This window comes from Camelina sativa, chromosome 4 (assembly GCF_000633955.1).
Source record: "Camelina sativa cultivar DH55 chromosome 4, Cs, whole genome shotgun sequence".
Classification (NCBI taxonomy): domain Eukaryota; kingdom Viridiplantae; phylum Streptophyta; class Magnoliopsida; order Brassicales; family Brassicaceae; genus Camelina; species Camelina sativa.
In genome coordinates this window covers 3,721,364-3,737,334 of record NC_025688.1, presented here as the reverse complement: position 1 = coordinate 3,737,334, position 15,971 = coordinate 3,721,364, and the positions used below count along the sequence as shown (strand labels likewise).

Sequence of the window (15,971 nt, the reverse complement as noted above, 5' to 3'; positions counted from 1 at the left end):
TCTTAATCCAATAATACTAGATTTATCAAGATTTTAGATAACTTTTTGCAAATCCACAACCAATAACACAAAATTTTTAAAGAGTTTTTAAAAGTCTTGATTGAATAACAACACATTTTACCTAACTTTTAAAATCATTAAAATTCTTTCTAAATCCTAAACCAATACCTGCCCCTTAATCACGTGTTTGTTTTGTTGGGCTATTGTTCTGGACTGGGCTTTTTATTTAAGCCGATGAGCCTTTTCCATGTAATTAAAACAGAACCAGAATTCAATTTGTGATCGCTTGTTGAAACATTAGTAATGTATTGTAGATGAAAATGATTTTGTGAGCAATATAAAGTTATAAACATTGAAGACAATAGCGCAGCTAACTTGTAAATTGTAATGTATCAAACATCATGCATGTTTAAATAATCCATTAACGTGGATTTGATGTGATGATCTTGCATGATATCCCCAAATTGTTGAAGAAGCTTTCGTAGACCCTGTTTTCATTACTATCCCAAATACTCTCATGGTTACAAAAGTTGTTTGGCTGTTACCTGATTTTATCATCCAATCTTTTCTATAGATCACTGTTGAAAAATTATAAATAAAACACTTTAGACCCACACAAAACAATTATAGATATATTTTTAAAAGAATCTAAAGTATGTAGGTTGAGTATGGAATTCCTAACTCCTAACCTATTACAAATTTACAATATATCATCAACTTGATTTCTAAATAGTAAATTCTAATCTAGATTTTTTTTTTCCAAAGTATCTCATATAATTAAAATCCATAGTTATTAAATAATAATTTGACATTACATTCGATATCTCTAATTCAGAAAAACAATTAATAAAAAATTAATATAAAAATCTTCTATATATTGCGTAATTTTTTTTCCTAACTTTCGCAATGTAACGTTAATACCAAGATTATGATACATTAAAATGAAATAATTATTATTTTGGTCATGAAATAAGGGGTCAATACGTAATTTTAATTTACTAGCATTTGACTATAAAATCAAAGGATTTTAGTATATTCTACCACATTTGATATAAAATTTTCCACTTCTACCTCAAACAGAAAACTATTTTCCGTTATACCACATGGGATACTTCAAATGTCTAAACTGTCCTTCTTATAATTTCCTGCAAAAAGGACAGATTTGGAAACCAACACACTCTCTGTCAAGAATAACTCAGATCTGGTACCACCAGCAATTGTCTTTAATCCCATCAAGTAAATCTAAAGGAATCAGTAATAGGTAGGAAAAACTGAGAAAAAAAAAAGAGAAGGTCGAAATAAATTGTCCACAAAGTAAGTTGATATGGTGGACTAGAATTAGCAGACCAAAATGTTGTCTACAAAGTACAAGATGTTTCTGTATATTGGATATGGGCTGCCTCCAATATGCCACTCGACCCAACAAGACTTACTAAACCTCTTAAGTTCTGATTTCAGCCCGACAACTCTGAGAGAAGGTCTACCAAATTCCGCGGAGGGTAATTTCGGAAATCCGCACTGAAAACCCTAGGAAACCCAAGGTCAACAGTCTGCTATAAAAGGAGAGAGTATTTATTGGGATCACCATCCTGATCTCCGGACATCACCCAGAGAGCAATACTTTGCATCGATTACTGTTATTGTCTTTTGTATAATTCGTTTCCACTTCTGAGCTCGTCAATATTCTGTTTGTTAGTTTTCCTGAAAACTGACGAACTTAATCTTGACTTTTTGCAAGTGACGACCTCAAATTCTCATTAATAAAAGGACTAGCTCCACTCTTCTCAAAAATTTTATTTATTTAGTATTGTGCAATTCCTGGTACAAACACTGTAGACAACTTAAGAAACTCTTGTTTATTGTTAGATTCGATATAATGAGGACTTGTCCACTTTGCCATGTTAACAGACCATAAGTGGTAAGTGTACTTCTCCGAGTACACATGGTGCGCAAGATGGACAAGTCCTCATCATTTCGAATGAACTATAGACAAGAGTTTGTATTTATATTGTGAAATGAATAAAATTAAACAAGTGACATTTTTGTTTTTTTCTTATAAGACTGTGGTATTGGGTGAAAGGAGTTATTAAATGTGGTAGAAAGTAGAACAAAAGTTTTGAAAGGTGGTAGATCTGTTAGAAGACTCTAAAATCAAAACCTCTTTGTTATGTTTTTATAGAACCTCATACGTCGAAAAGATAATTTTTGTTTTTCTTTTTTCCCCGATCGAATCCGATTCTTGTCGTCCTGTTTTGATCTAATTAGGGTAAATCTATATTATTGTCTCTCTGATTTCTCGATCTGGATATTGAAAATGTTCGTTGATCATTCTCTTGAGTCCGATCGAGACTTATGCTTTTGCTGTTTTGTGTGTTTGTATCGTCGTTTACAGGTTATTTGGCTCTCGAGGGTTTGATCAGATTTGTTGGTTTGTTAACTTAAACAATCCTTTTTCTTGACGTGTAAGTATCTTTCTTCAATGAATCGCCTTTTTATGAGTTTAGGGTTTGTTCAAAGTGATTCTAAAGGTTCCACCTTTATGCTTCGATTCAGTTTTTTTTATTATTATTAGGCAACATGTTAGAATTTGATGACCAATAAAAGCAAGTAAGATCCTTTTGATATGCTTTATCCTTTTGAGGCCTTTGAAATGGTTTCAATGCAAAACTTGTATCTGAGTTTGGACTTTGGTCTAATCTGAAACAAAGTTCAGGTTTTTTTAATTGCTCTGTTCTTTACATGATTCATTGACAGGTAATGAGATATGGAGACTAAAAGCGGTAAAAAGAAGTCTAGTAATAGTAGTAGTAGTAACAGTCTTTTCTACTAAGCTCCCCTTGGATACAGCATTGAAGACGTTAGACCAAACGGTGGTATCAAGAAATATAGAACTGCTGCTTACTCAAACGTGAGTTTACTTCTCTGTTTTCAATGTATTCACTTGAAGAAGCAAAGCTGTTGTATTGATTCTTTTCAATGTATTCTTTACTTCTTCTCTGTTTACTCAAACATGAGTTTACTTCTCTGTTTTCAGTGTATTCACTTGAAGAAGCAAAGCTGTTGTTGTATTGATTTTTTTCTTGTTTGTTTGGTTTTTCTAATGCAAATCACTCGCAAACCATCCTGATATTGCTCAATTCGTTTTCCTCCTAACCACTTTATAACTGTGGTTGATCAACGTTCTTCTAGCTTTCGCGTTCTTTCGTTTTTTCTTGTTTTCTTTACATTTCTTGAAAAATGGCAATCTCTACTATTGGTTTCGAAGGGTTTGAGAAAGGCTCGAAATCTCATTCTTTGAGCCTAGTGTCTTTCTTGATCCTCAAGGAAAGGGTCTACGTGCTCTTACTAAATCCCAGTTAGATGAGATCTTGACTCCAGCTGAATGCACTGCCGTTTCCTCTCTCTCAAACTCTTTCGTAGACTCTTACGTCGTTACGTGCTCTCTGAGTCTAGTCTCTTTGTCTATCCTTACAAGATCATCATCAAAACATGTGGGACTACAAAGCTTCTTTTTTTTATCCCGCATATCCTTAGGCTAGCTGATTCACTTTCTCTTACAGTCAAATCTGTCCGCTACACTCGTGGTAGCTTTATTTTCCCAAGAGCTCAATCTTACTCACCATAGCTTCTGAGAAGAAGTTGCTTTACTTGATGGCTATTTTGGTTAGCTTCTCAATGCAGGAAGCAAAGATTTTGTGATGGGAGGGTTAGATAATAAATTTCAGAGAGGATGGCATGTCTACTCTGCTTCCTCTGCTGTGGTTTGTGACAAACCTGCGTACACGTTGGAGATGTGCATGACTGGTCTAGACAAGAAGAAAGCTTCGGTGTTCTTTAAAACCAATTCTGTTTCAGCTTCTGAGATGACTATTAGCTCTGGGATTAGAAACATCCTTCCTAGCTCTGAAATATGCGATTTTTACTTTGAACCATGCGGTTAGTCCATGAATTCAATTGAAGAAGATGCGGTTTCGACCATCCATGTGACCCCGGAAGATGGTTTTAGCTATGCAAGTTTTGAAACAGTTGGGTATGATCTAAAAGCTTTGAAAATTAAAGAGTTGGTGGATAGGGTTCTGGTCTGTTTTGCACCGGAGGAATTCTCTGTAGCGGTGCATGCTAATCTTGGAACCGAGCTATTGGCACGTGATTGTGTAGTTGATGTGAAGGGATACTTGAGCCAAGAGATAGGACTAGAGGAGCTTGGACTTGGAGATTCGGTTCTTTACCAGAAATTTGTTAAGACTGTTGAATGTGGCTCACCAAAATCTACTTTTGGGTTCTGTTGGAAAGAGGAAGAAGTTGTTAAAGAAGAAGAGTGAATCTATTTCTAGATTTATAGCTTTTCTTTAAGGATCTTTTGTGTTTTGTTTTAGAATAAGAGAGAACATGTTATGTGTTCTCATGAAAGCAGTTCTTGTCTGTGTTTGTGTTTTTGAACTTCGTAATTGTTATGTTCTCTCATCTCTGGTTGCTGCACCAGGAAGTTAATAAGTTCTATGCTTTGTTGTGTTTAAGTTTGGATATCTATTAGTCTTGTGTGCTTCTAGATTCTAATCTTTTATGTATACTTTGTTCAATTAAATAAATAATGTCAATTGTTCATAATTAATTAAACCCTGCTCATGTTATGAATTTAGTGACACATTGGTAACTGATGTGTACACATTGTTCATAATGTCATTTTCTTGATGAGTAATACAATCATACAAAAAGTATATGACGAATTGGTTTTAGCCAGACACAACTTTTATCAATGATCTGACCCTGAAAATATTTGATGCATGTACCAGTTTCATTTTCTATTAACCTTGAAGGATCTTTAGGGGGCCAGTTTTAATGTCGATAATATGAAAAAGTATTTTGGTTTGTTTTGTCTTTGTTTCTCTCATTTTTTCTTAAATTTGTTATCGGATGTGAAATGAACTATGTCTTCCGTCAAAATCTAAGTTCGGAAAACCTTTCTAACTGGCGAATACTATTTTACAAATCTTAACCTCTCTTTTTTTCTTTGTAGCGTAAACTTTTGTTTACAGTTTAAGAGTTAATTACGATGATACAAACCCGCTAAGCTTTTTTGGAATCCTGAATTAACAAGTACAAATTACTGTTATACTATGCACTATGTAAATCAAGTGGATTTTAAAGTCTAGTAACAATAATAGGAAATATTAAACAAGTACTATTAATAGTCTAAAGTATGTAACCATCATACAGGCACTAAAGTAAAGAAAATCAAGAAAAATAATATAAGGTTGTGAGTTGTCCTAATTGCTTTCGTGTATCCAACTTTTTAGCTAAGAACTTATTCTACCTTTTCTTTATTTTTTTTTTCTTTCTTTCTCTTGTGGTCACAATTGAGGTAATATGAAACCAAAACTAGAATAATATAAGGATCGGAGTGTAGACCCATGAATAAAAGATGTATGTTCATAACTTTGACGACACTTATTGCTTAGGCATGTACCAAAACTCTACTCAAAATTCCAGCTAAAATGCGTCGAATTGGTACTCACTCAACTGTCTATGCTAGGATTGACATCAACATGACTTGGTTTGGTCTCTCAATGGTTTCTTTTCTACTAATAAGATATCTAAGAGTTCTCCGTACATATCATACCGGACGACTTTAACGTATCAAGCAATGTTTTCTTTGGATCTCATGGAGAGATCATATGATCTTTAATGAGTCTTTTTGGGAAGCGAATGCTAATTCTTGAGGCTTCTAGATCTTGCTTGGTTATCCAACCTCAGACCAGTGGATATTTTCCCAACAGCTACATGTTCCGGTTCATTAAGTATATCATTAAGCACATAAAGGTAGGGTAACAAAAAGGTGGGGGTAATGAAATGAACAACAAGTGAAGAACATTATATGATTGAAGAGACACAAGTGGGGTTTTACTTTTTTTACATCTCTCTCAATGAACGTACAAAAATTTGAGTCGTTTATATTTGTAAGGTATTTGATTTTTATTTTATTAACAATGTTAAAATTAAAAGCTAGACAAATCCAAGAACTAGATTACAATTGCAACAACACCTCAACGTCTTTTACAATGTCATGAATCAACTCGTAAGATATATTATATGATCTATTTTTTTTCATACAGAATAAAGAAATAAGATTGAAAATGTTATAGAAAACATATTGTACGGGATGAGTCTAGCTATAGTATAATTATTCGCCAGTCATTTGATTTGAGGGTGTATATAACTTGAAGTAGTAGGAATATGATATGTTGATTGGTGATTACTCCCACTTTTGTTACTTGTTTTTTTTTTGTCATACGCAAATTATATTTTTCCCTTCTGATTATGCTATAGGATGAAACCATAAAGACTTCATCTGATTTGGAGAGACAAAACCAATAACATAATTTATTTAATATTAACCATTTTTATGTAAGAAAAAATTTCATAATCATACTATATTGTCATCTTTTGAATTCAAACCCTATATATATATACATATTTATTTTGCCATAAACTATTATGATGGAAGTGTTCACCACAAATTAACATTTTGGAAAGAACACATAACTACAACAAAATAATTAACCAATCATAAGTAAATATCAATCAGTCACTATTGTTTTTATAACTGTCAGAGATTTCAAAACAAAAAGAAATTCAAACTAATATCCATAATGTACAGTCGATCATTATCTCTCATTACTATGCACACAAAATTGTTGCAATGCGGTTGCAAGTTTGTGAGACGTGGTCAAAGTAATTGATGATGATGAAGAAGAAATGAACATTTTGTTATGTTAACACAGAAGAGAATAGTATCACACGTGTATCCATGCACACGGCATACAAATCATGACACATTACATGCATATTCATCTTTTCAGGTTTTTTTGTGCAAACATTATCCCTGAAAACCCCCAAAATAAATGTATGTGAAATCAGCGAAATGCACTAAGAAATTAGTGTAATGATGAAAGATAGAGGAGAACAGCTTTTGCTTTATAAAGCAGTTTGCTTTTGTGCTTTCAAAAGTGGCCTTGTCTGTTGACTATTACTGTGTTTAGCCAAAGATTTGATTTTAGTGTCTCTAAATATTTTAAGCTTATATTTTCTCTCTTTATCTAATTAATTAATTAATCGTTGTTGGACTTGAATTCATAATGAAATCAATCATTTTTTGAGCAGTAGTAACTACTAACTAGTGAGTTGTAAATACTAGCTAGACTCCTATAAAATAATCAGACACACAAAACTGGTTTATCCGAAATAAACCATAGCAATTACCAACCAAAGAAGCTTAATACCTTTTTTTTTTCTTTTTTTCTTTTAGTTTCATTATAAATGATATTCTATGATGTATATTTATTATACAGTATATTATAACTTTATAAGTATTAGGGAAGCTATTTTCATTGTTTATTTTTTTCTTCTAATATTTCTCTTTAATTTTGGACCAATTTGTTAAGTAGTCAATCATTGATTCTTCTTTTCGCATTTCGAGTTTTGAAAATTTCTCATTTTAACTTCATTTTGATCATATGTGTTTTCAATATTATTAATAATTTTTAGTCCTGCCCCTCAACATAATTTATATTTGTTACCTCATAATATTCCACCGGTTAAAATATGCATTTGACATAACGAAAACTAAAAAACCATCCATTTGGCAGTAGCACATGGTACGTTAAATCTTTTTAAATCAACTGTTTATAAAAATGGTTGACAACTAAACGGATTCAGAGAATACTCTAGATAGAAAAAGAGAAAAAAATAAGAACAACAAATTTCAATACAATTTGAATTAAGAATTAATTATATAGAGTGATTAGTGGGAATAAAAGCAGAATTAAAGCGAGTCATTAAAAAAAGAAAAAGAAAGAAAGAAAAAAAAACCCGTCACAGACTCACAGTGTCTCTCATCGGCACAACGAGTGTCCCACTATATCATTCACAGTTTACTTCACTTTGTGTTACATCAAAATAATTTCACACTTTCAAAAAAATGTATATGAAAAATATGTTTATAAATCAAATATATATGATTAATGAGTCTTTCACACTTTATTCTTTCGAGGCCACTTACTTAGTTTTATCAGTAAATAAAATAACAGATTAATAATGGTGCTTGCAATGCTTACCACATGAATTCACTTTTATACCTGCTCGGCTGCTCCAATTTAATATTTTACGTTCATATGTTTGTTTCTATCCCAAAATACCCTATTTTATCGTTTGTTGCCGTCCTAGTTAGATCCGAGAAGGTTGAGCCTATTAATCCTCTAGACATAGAACAACCAGAGCTTTGGAATCCAACAAATACATTACTTACTGATGGAGATAAACATGTTAATTACTGAACCTTCTACAAAAAGAGATAAACATGTTAATTACTGAACCTTCTACAAAAAGAAAAGAAAGTCTAAAGGGTTAGCAACATATAATTTGATATTTTTTTTTTAGTTTTTGGAACATATTCGATTTGGTAGCATCATCCTTTTTGTAAACGATCGAGGCTGTTAAGTCCACTAGTCCACACCAATAAAATGATTTTTTTCTCTAAAATAGTTGATTGTGGATCGATATATGTATAATCTTTTTCTTAGACATAATAATAATTGATATTGGTCAATGAGATGATTTAAACAACATTCATTTATAACACAGAGAATAAATAGTACACTAATATTTCATCACTTTTTTCATGCATTACAATATTGATATGTTTTCTTATTGTGTTTATGATTGTAACTTAAACCAGTTTTGTATTTCATAGATAAGTCTATTGGCTAATACAAAAAACACACAAAAACCTTATCTGAATTATGTTTTCTCATATGCTTGAAACAATACAAAGAAAACATTACCAAATATTTTTTCTTTCTGACCTTTTCCAGTTTACAGTCTAAAGGACCATAAGATAATAATAATTGGCAGACAAATCTTTGCCTTTCTCTCGCTCTCCCTCTCTCTCTCTCTTTCACTCTCAGTCACATACACTTCCAAATCAAAATCCTCTGTTCCATCTTTCTCCCTAATAACCTCCAGACAAGGAACTGAAAGCTGAATATTTCATATACAAAAGAGAAAGAAACGTCAAACTCTGCACCTTAGAGAGATTAAGAATCTCAAGTTTTGATGCAAGAAGAACAAACTTTGACTAAGACAAAGATGATGCAGAGAACAAGAGAAGTCAAAAAGAGTTGTGCTTTGTTCTCTTTAACCTTCTTCTTTATCTGTTTCCTCTCTTTTTCTTCTGCAGAGCTCACTGACAAAGGTGTTAACTATGAAGGTAACATTCATCAAAACATAATTTTCTTCATTTCTCTGTCTTTTGTTTTTCTTTCTAAAACATGTTTCCTTTTTTTTTTAGTTCTTGCCTTAATAGGAATCAAAAGCTCACTGATTGATCCTCATGGAGTTCTAATGAATTGGGATGACACAGCAGTTGATCCATGTAGCTGGAACATGATCACTTGTTCTCCTGATGGTTTTGTCTTAAGCCTGTAAGAACTCACAGTCTCACACACACACACAAAACACATACACAAACACACATATGTGTAAGCACGTGCTTACAAGTTTTTACTTATATGTGTATGTAGAGGAGCTCCAAGCCAGGACTTGTCAGGAACTCTTTCATCAAGTATTGGCAATTTAACATATCTTCAGACTGTGTAAGTGTTTTCTTTAAGCAATTAATATCTTTCTTCATCTCTTATTTACTATAATGTTCTCATTTTGTGTTTTGTTTTTGGATGCAGGCTACTGCAGAACAATTACATAACAGGACATATCCCTCATGAGATTGGGAAATTGATGAAACTCAAAACACTTGATCTCTCTACCAATAACTTCACTGGTCAAATCCCACTCACTCTTTCTCATTCCACAAATCTTCAGTACTTGTAAGATTTTATCCATTTATTTAAATCTTTTCATAATATATTTATAATTTATAAAAGTATTTATGGAAAGATTGTCTTTGTGTTGAAAATTGTGGAGCAGGAGGGTTAATAATAACAGCCTGACAGGAACAATTCCAAGCTCATTGGCAAACATGACCCAACTCACTTTTTTGTACATTCTCTTTCTTTTATTTTATTTTTCATTTTCTTCTATATATAAATTATGTATATATGTTCATTTATTTCGAAATTATTTTTGTTTCAGGGATTTGTCGTACAATAACTTGAGTGGACCAGTTCCAAGATCACTTGCCAAAACATTCAAGTAAGTCTATTTCTGTGAAAGAATATATGTCTGCTCTGTTGTTACTCTGTTTTGAGAAAGAAACAGTGTAATGGTAAATTCCATTGTCTTTTCTTTGTAATTTATCCACTTCTATACGTTACCAAAGTTATACTATATAGTTTTTTTATTTAACAGTCTGTGTTACTTGTTATCCAGTGTTATGGGCAATCCTCAGATTTGTCCAACTGGAACTGAGAAAGACTGTAATGGGACTCAACCTAAGCCAATGTCAATCACCTTGAATAGTTCTCAAAGTAAGTAAAATCTTTAAAAATAAACGAATGTAATAATTGAATCCTATGGAATATAAGCTAAAATGGTCTTTTTGTTGTTGTTGTTGTTGTTGTTTGTTAGATAAACCATCGGATGGAGGAACAAAAAACCGAAAAATCGCGGTAGCTTTCGGTTTAAGCCTTACTTGTGTTTTCTTGTTGATCATTGGCTTTGGTTTTCTTCTCTGGTGGAGAAGAAGACATAACAAACAAGTATTATTCTTTGACATCAATGGTAAGTTTCACATTGAAAAAATCAAACCCTTTTTCTTATTTTTTTTAAACGACAAACTATTGAATGCCATGTGAATTTGGACTTTCTTCAGAGCAAAACAAGGAAGAAGTATGTTTAGGGAATCTAAGGAGGTTTAGTTTCAAAGAACTTCAATCTGCAACGAGTAACTTCAGCAGCAAGAATCTTGTCGGAAAAGGAGGGTTTGGGAATGTGTATAAAGGTTGTCTTCACGATGGAACCATCATCGCGGTCAAGAGACTGAAGGATGTAAACAATGGCGGTGGAGAGATTCAGTTTCAGACTGAGGTTGAGATGATAAGCCTCGCCGTGCACAGGAATCTCCTCCGTCTTTACGGCTTATGTACTACTTCCTCTGAACGGCTTCTAGTTTATCCTTACATGTCCAATGGAAGTGTCGCTTCTCGTCTCAAAGGTAATTTAAACACCTCTAATTAAGCGCGATTCCTTTACATGAATTGACACGGTTTACGATTGGTCTTGCAGCTAAACCGGTATTGGATTGGGGGACAAGAAAGCGAATAGCATTAGGAGCAGGAAGAGGGTTACTGTATTTGCACGAGCAATGCGATCCAAAGATTATTCACCGTGACGTCAAAGCTGCTAACATACTTCTCGATGATTACTGTGAAGGGGTTGTCGGAGATTTCGGGTTGGCTAAGCTTTTGGATCATGAGGAGTCGCACGTGACAACCGCCGTGAGAGGAACAGTTGGTCACATTGCACCTGAGTATCTCTCAACAGGACAATCTTCGGAGAAGACAGATGTGTTCGGTTTCGGGATTCTTCTTCTCGAATTGATTACTGGATTGAGAGCTCTTGAATTTGGAAAAGCAGCAAACCAAAGAGGAGCAATTCTTGATTGGGTAAGAAGTAAATTAGTAGTAAAACATTATCTTGAGTCAATTAGGTCAAAATCACTCACTTCTAGGGTTTGTTTTGGGGTTACTTGTAGGTGAAGAAACTACAACAAGAGAAGAAGCTAGAACAGATAGTAGACAAGGATTTGAAGAGCAACTACGATGGAATCGAAGTGGAAGAGATGGTTCAAGTGGCTTTGCTTTGTACACAGTATCTTCCGGTTCACCGTCCTAAGATGTCTGAAGTTGTGAGAATGCTTGAAGGCGATGGTCTTGTTGAGAAATGGGAAGCTTCTTCTCATAGAGCAGAAACCAATAGAAGTTACAGTAAACCTAACGAGTTTTCTTCCTCTGAACGTTATTCGGATCTTACAGACGATTCCTCGGTGCTTGTTCAAGCTATGGAGTTATCAGGTCCAAGATGACAAGAGAACGTATATATATATCGATTTGGGTTTGTCAAAAACATATATAAACTTGTGTATTTTTGTTTTAAAGCTACAATCTTGTACAGGTTTTGGTGTCAGTAAGACATATTTTCTAAGTGCCTGTCGAAAAAATTATCCTATAGATCCGGTTCTGTTCGATTTTTACTTAAATAAACCAATATTTAAAATGAGATTCTTCTGTTTCTTCAAGTAAGATAAGACTTGAGAGCTTCTTGTGAGTGAGATTAGTAAGACACTTAAATCGGACTAGTTTATGCAGAAACTGTTAAACAGCTTAAAGTGTAGCTTTAAGAGCACGTAAAGAAGTGGACTATCATTACGTATAGTTTTCTTTCTATCCACTAAAAAAGCTTGAAATTAACTCACAAGGGACAGGCAAGACTTGGGAAATAAGGAAGAAGAGCACTGTCAATGAAACGAGGAGGAGGATAAGGAAAGGTGCAATTGTGAATGAAAGTAAAGTTTAGGGGTTCAGATAGGGGGAGACTGGGAACAAGGTCTTGAGACCATCTTGTCACCGGTCTTTTTGGAAAGTGCCATAAGTTTGAGGAGCGAAGAGTAATGAGAATCAAACCAAGTGGAAGTAATATTGTTCAAGTTAAAGGTGAACATCTTGTCCATTATTGATAATGTCGCTCCTGTGTTGTGGTTAGTGAGCCCCCAAACGTGTTGCATACCATCTCCATCTGTCTCTGAAATCAATACAAGAGGCGGTCATCAGCTACACTTTCCATAAACATATCAACAGATGATTATGATATCGGATTTGGAACTATTAGAAACCTCCATATGAAGATCAAAAGCAACCAACTTAGTCTTTATCTTTTCTGAGCCAATAAAGCCATTCGTTAGCAAAAGCTGGTGCGTGCTCGTGCTTTATCCGATGATGATGAGGAGGTGAAGTCACCCGCGTCCATTTCTTAGCACTGAAATCTAAAATCTCGCATGATGATGAGGTTTTCTTGTTACTTTTTCCCTGTCCTTCATGCAACAATGAGGTGTGTTTAATGGTATGTAACCAGACTAGTTTGTATGTTCCTGTGACGTAGTCTTTTCCAAATCCAAGGAATGTTGTCCTTGTCTACATAATGCTTCTGTTGAAACCTGGAAAGACGGAGCTTCTGAGATCACCTTGTGTCTTTGTTTATCACCTCAATTGGTTCTGTCATGTCCACACCGCTATATAAGCAGAAAAGACCATCAAAACTCTTGGAAAATAGCATCGTCCTCTCTTTGTGTTTATTGCTTGTTAAGTATTCTTCTTCTTCGACTACACGAGTCAAAGACCACTCCAACCTCATGGTCTTTATAGTAATGTTTGGCATAGACTGGTCTCTACCTTCATAGAGAGAGAGAAATTTGGGTTCCTTTGTTTTTTGATGAGACATGTATTTCTTCATGAAATATATACCTAGACTTAATCGTATGCCTCCAATGTTTACACACGTTTTTGAATTTAAGTAGGGATCCCACTGGAAGCCTCACCATAATCTCGTCTAACACATCGTCGTTGGGTATCTCAACCTCCTTTGTTTCTCTCTTCCATGGTGCATCATCTTCTGTGTATTTACTTCTTCTTTTTCTTCCCTTTTCTGTAGAAGACGAAGCAATCTTGCCCTTTATGAACAAACACATGATATGTATTGGCTTCTTCTTCTGCTATTGCCTTCTTCGTTTCTTCGATCCTTTTCCTTAGAGCAAATGCATTGGAGGTTTCTCACAAAAGTTTCTCACTTAAAAAAGAAATAATTAAATAAAGTATAATATTTTCTATCATAATTTTTTTAATAAAAGGTGAGAACAATTCTCATTTGAGAATTTTGAGAAACTTTCTCCTTTTTTCAATTATTTTATATTTTATTAATTCTTTTGTTAGTGAGAAATTTGGTGAGAAACTAACCAATACACAAGTTCTTATGTTTCCTATTTTCTATATATAAAGTTAAGTTAAATGTGTCAAATTATCAATCTAAGATTTTGACATGTGTAAAAGTTAATATTACTTAATAAGATTGTTTGAGATTGAGATAAAAAAACAAAAATTTTGTTTTTAACGATATTAATAACGTAAAAATATAATTATCATAGATTACAAAAATTAAACAGTATTAATTTTTATAATAGTTATAAGGAAATTATATATATATATATATATATATATCTCATAAAAATCAAAATTATAACATTTTTTACTTATTTTATAATTTTAATCCTACAAAAAGGAATAGTTAAAAAATAGAAAAAAGATTAAGAAAAATATACAGTTTATTATTAATTCTACAAAATGTAAATACTCACTCCTATAAAAACAGATAGATCGTCTAATATTTTACACCAAACAAAATTATTTAATTAAAAACACTGCTATTTTTTCAACTTTGTTATATTGGTTAAACTTTTTTGATAATAAGGTAATTTTTCTTTTTTGACCAAAAAAAAGGTAATTTTTCTTTATTTTTTAAAGCAAAATTTTCTCTTACTTTTTTTTTTCAATTTGGAATATGTAAGATTAATACACACATATTTTTTTTCTAATACTGTATTTTAATTTTTATTGTAGTATTTCAAAATTGTTTTATTTAATTTATCTATTCATCAATTATTGAGATTCATATATTACACTGCATGCTTATACTAATTATGTTAAATACTACTATATTATTCCTATTGTAAAGTAAAGCTACGTGAAAATTTAATAATCTATATTATATTTTCTCTTTTTTTTGGGCAAAGTTTTAACTATGAGATCAATGTTCTTTTTTTAAAAATCATATGTTTACGTAATTTTAACTATGAGATCAATTTTATAACTAATTATGCATATATTTTTTTTTCTTGGGATTAGTAAATTTACCTTTTTATTCATCTTTTCTTTCTTATTCAGGCATAAAAATTTTGAGAAAAAATAATAAACTTTTATGAATTTTTGATTAATTTATTATAATTTTAGTATAGTTATTTAAAATGAATATATTCAATGAAAAGAAACAACACTTATTAAATGATAATACTGATACGCGTTAAATATATTTCGATTAGTTATTTCCTATTTATATATGCACACATAAAAAGAAAAAGAAAATATATCTTTATAATATTTTTAATTAGTAGTTACATAAATATGTGGTGTCACAAATAACGTATGATAAAATATATGGCGTAAAAATACAAAAAAAAATTGGAAGGATTTCAAGGTTATTAACATTAAATTAATGTTTAAACTAAAATATATATAATATTATACAAATCATAGCAAATTACTTAAAAAAACAAACTAGTAGAAAAAAGATAGAGTGAATTTTAATACACTAGTTTTATACCTCATGTTTTTCCAGGAAAACGAAATTGAATATATATAATCAATTATCAAAGTTAACTATTTCAAATAATTAGTTTTTCTGTACAGTTGTTGCGCAGATCGTTTACCTATGAATATGTCATACAATTAATCATCTGATTATGTTGTTGTAACCTGAATTTTAATTGATTTTGATAACATGAATCATCTGTATCTATTTTTGTAATCTCAAATTTATTGTTCTCATCGCATGAAATCCTCACGGCGTCAAACATAATTGATGAATGAATTATTTGTGGTATTTGGGAGTTTGATTATAGGTAGTATGGTTTTTTTGGAGGCTCAATTTCACAATTTTTTTTTTCTTTTTCTGTTGTCTTTGATAACATATGTGTTTTTTTTTATGATGAGGATATTAATTTTGTAGTGCATATATATATATATATTAACTAAATTATGACATATAGTGTAGCACCAAAGATTCAAAATTATAAATAGTTTATATTTTAAAAGTAAGTATTTTATTATAATAGAAATACAGATCTCGTTTTTTGTATTTCTCCCTTATTCATGCACAAGGGAGAAATAAAGAGATTATTATTGGTATATCTT

At 32.1% G+C, this 15,971-nt stretch overlaps 1 protein-coding gene and 1 pseudogene across 1 annotated transcript; both read left to right on the top strand.

The window, feature by feature from the left end:
* On the top strand, positions 2,139–4,498 carry LOC104779730 (annotated as a pseudogene).
* LOC104779729 (protein NSP-INTERACTING KINASE 2) lies at positions 8,882–12,180 on the top strand. The gene is made up of 11 exons (XM_010504124.2): positions 8,882–9,265; positions 9,347–9,479; positions 9,579–9,650; positions 9,738–9,881; positions 9,982–10,053; positions 10,147–10,206; positions 10,384–10,481; positions 10,582–10,734; positions 10,826–11,167; positions 11,239–11,618; positions 11,708–12,180. Exons 1-11 carry the CDS (start codon positions 9,112–9,114, stop codon positions 12,035–12,037), a joined length of 1,938 nt encoding a protein of 645 aa, XP_010502426.1. The 5' UTR covers positions 8,882–9,111; the 3' UTR covers positions 12,038–12,180.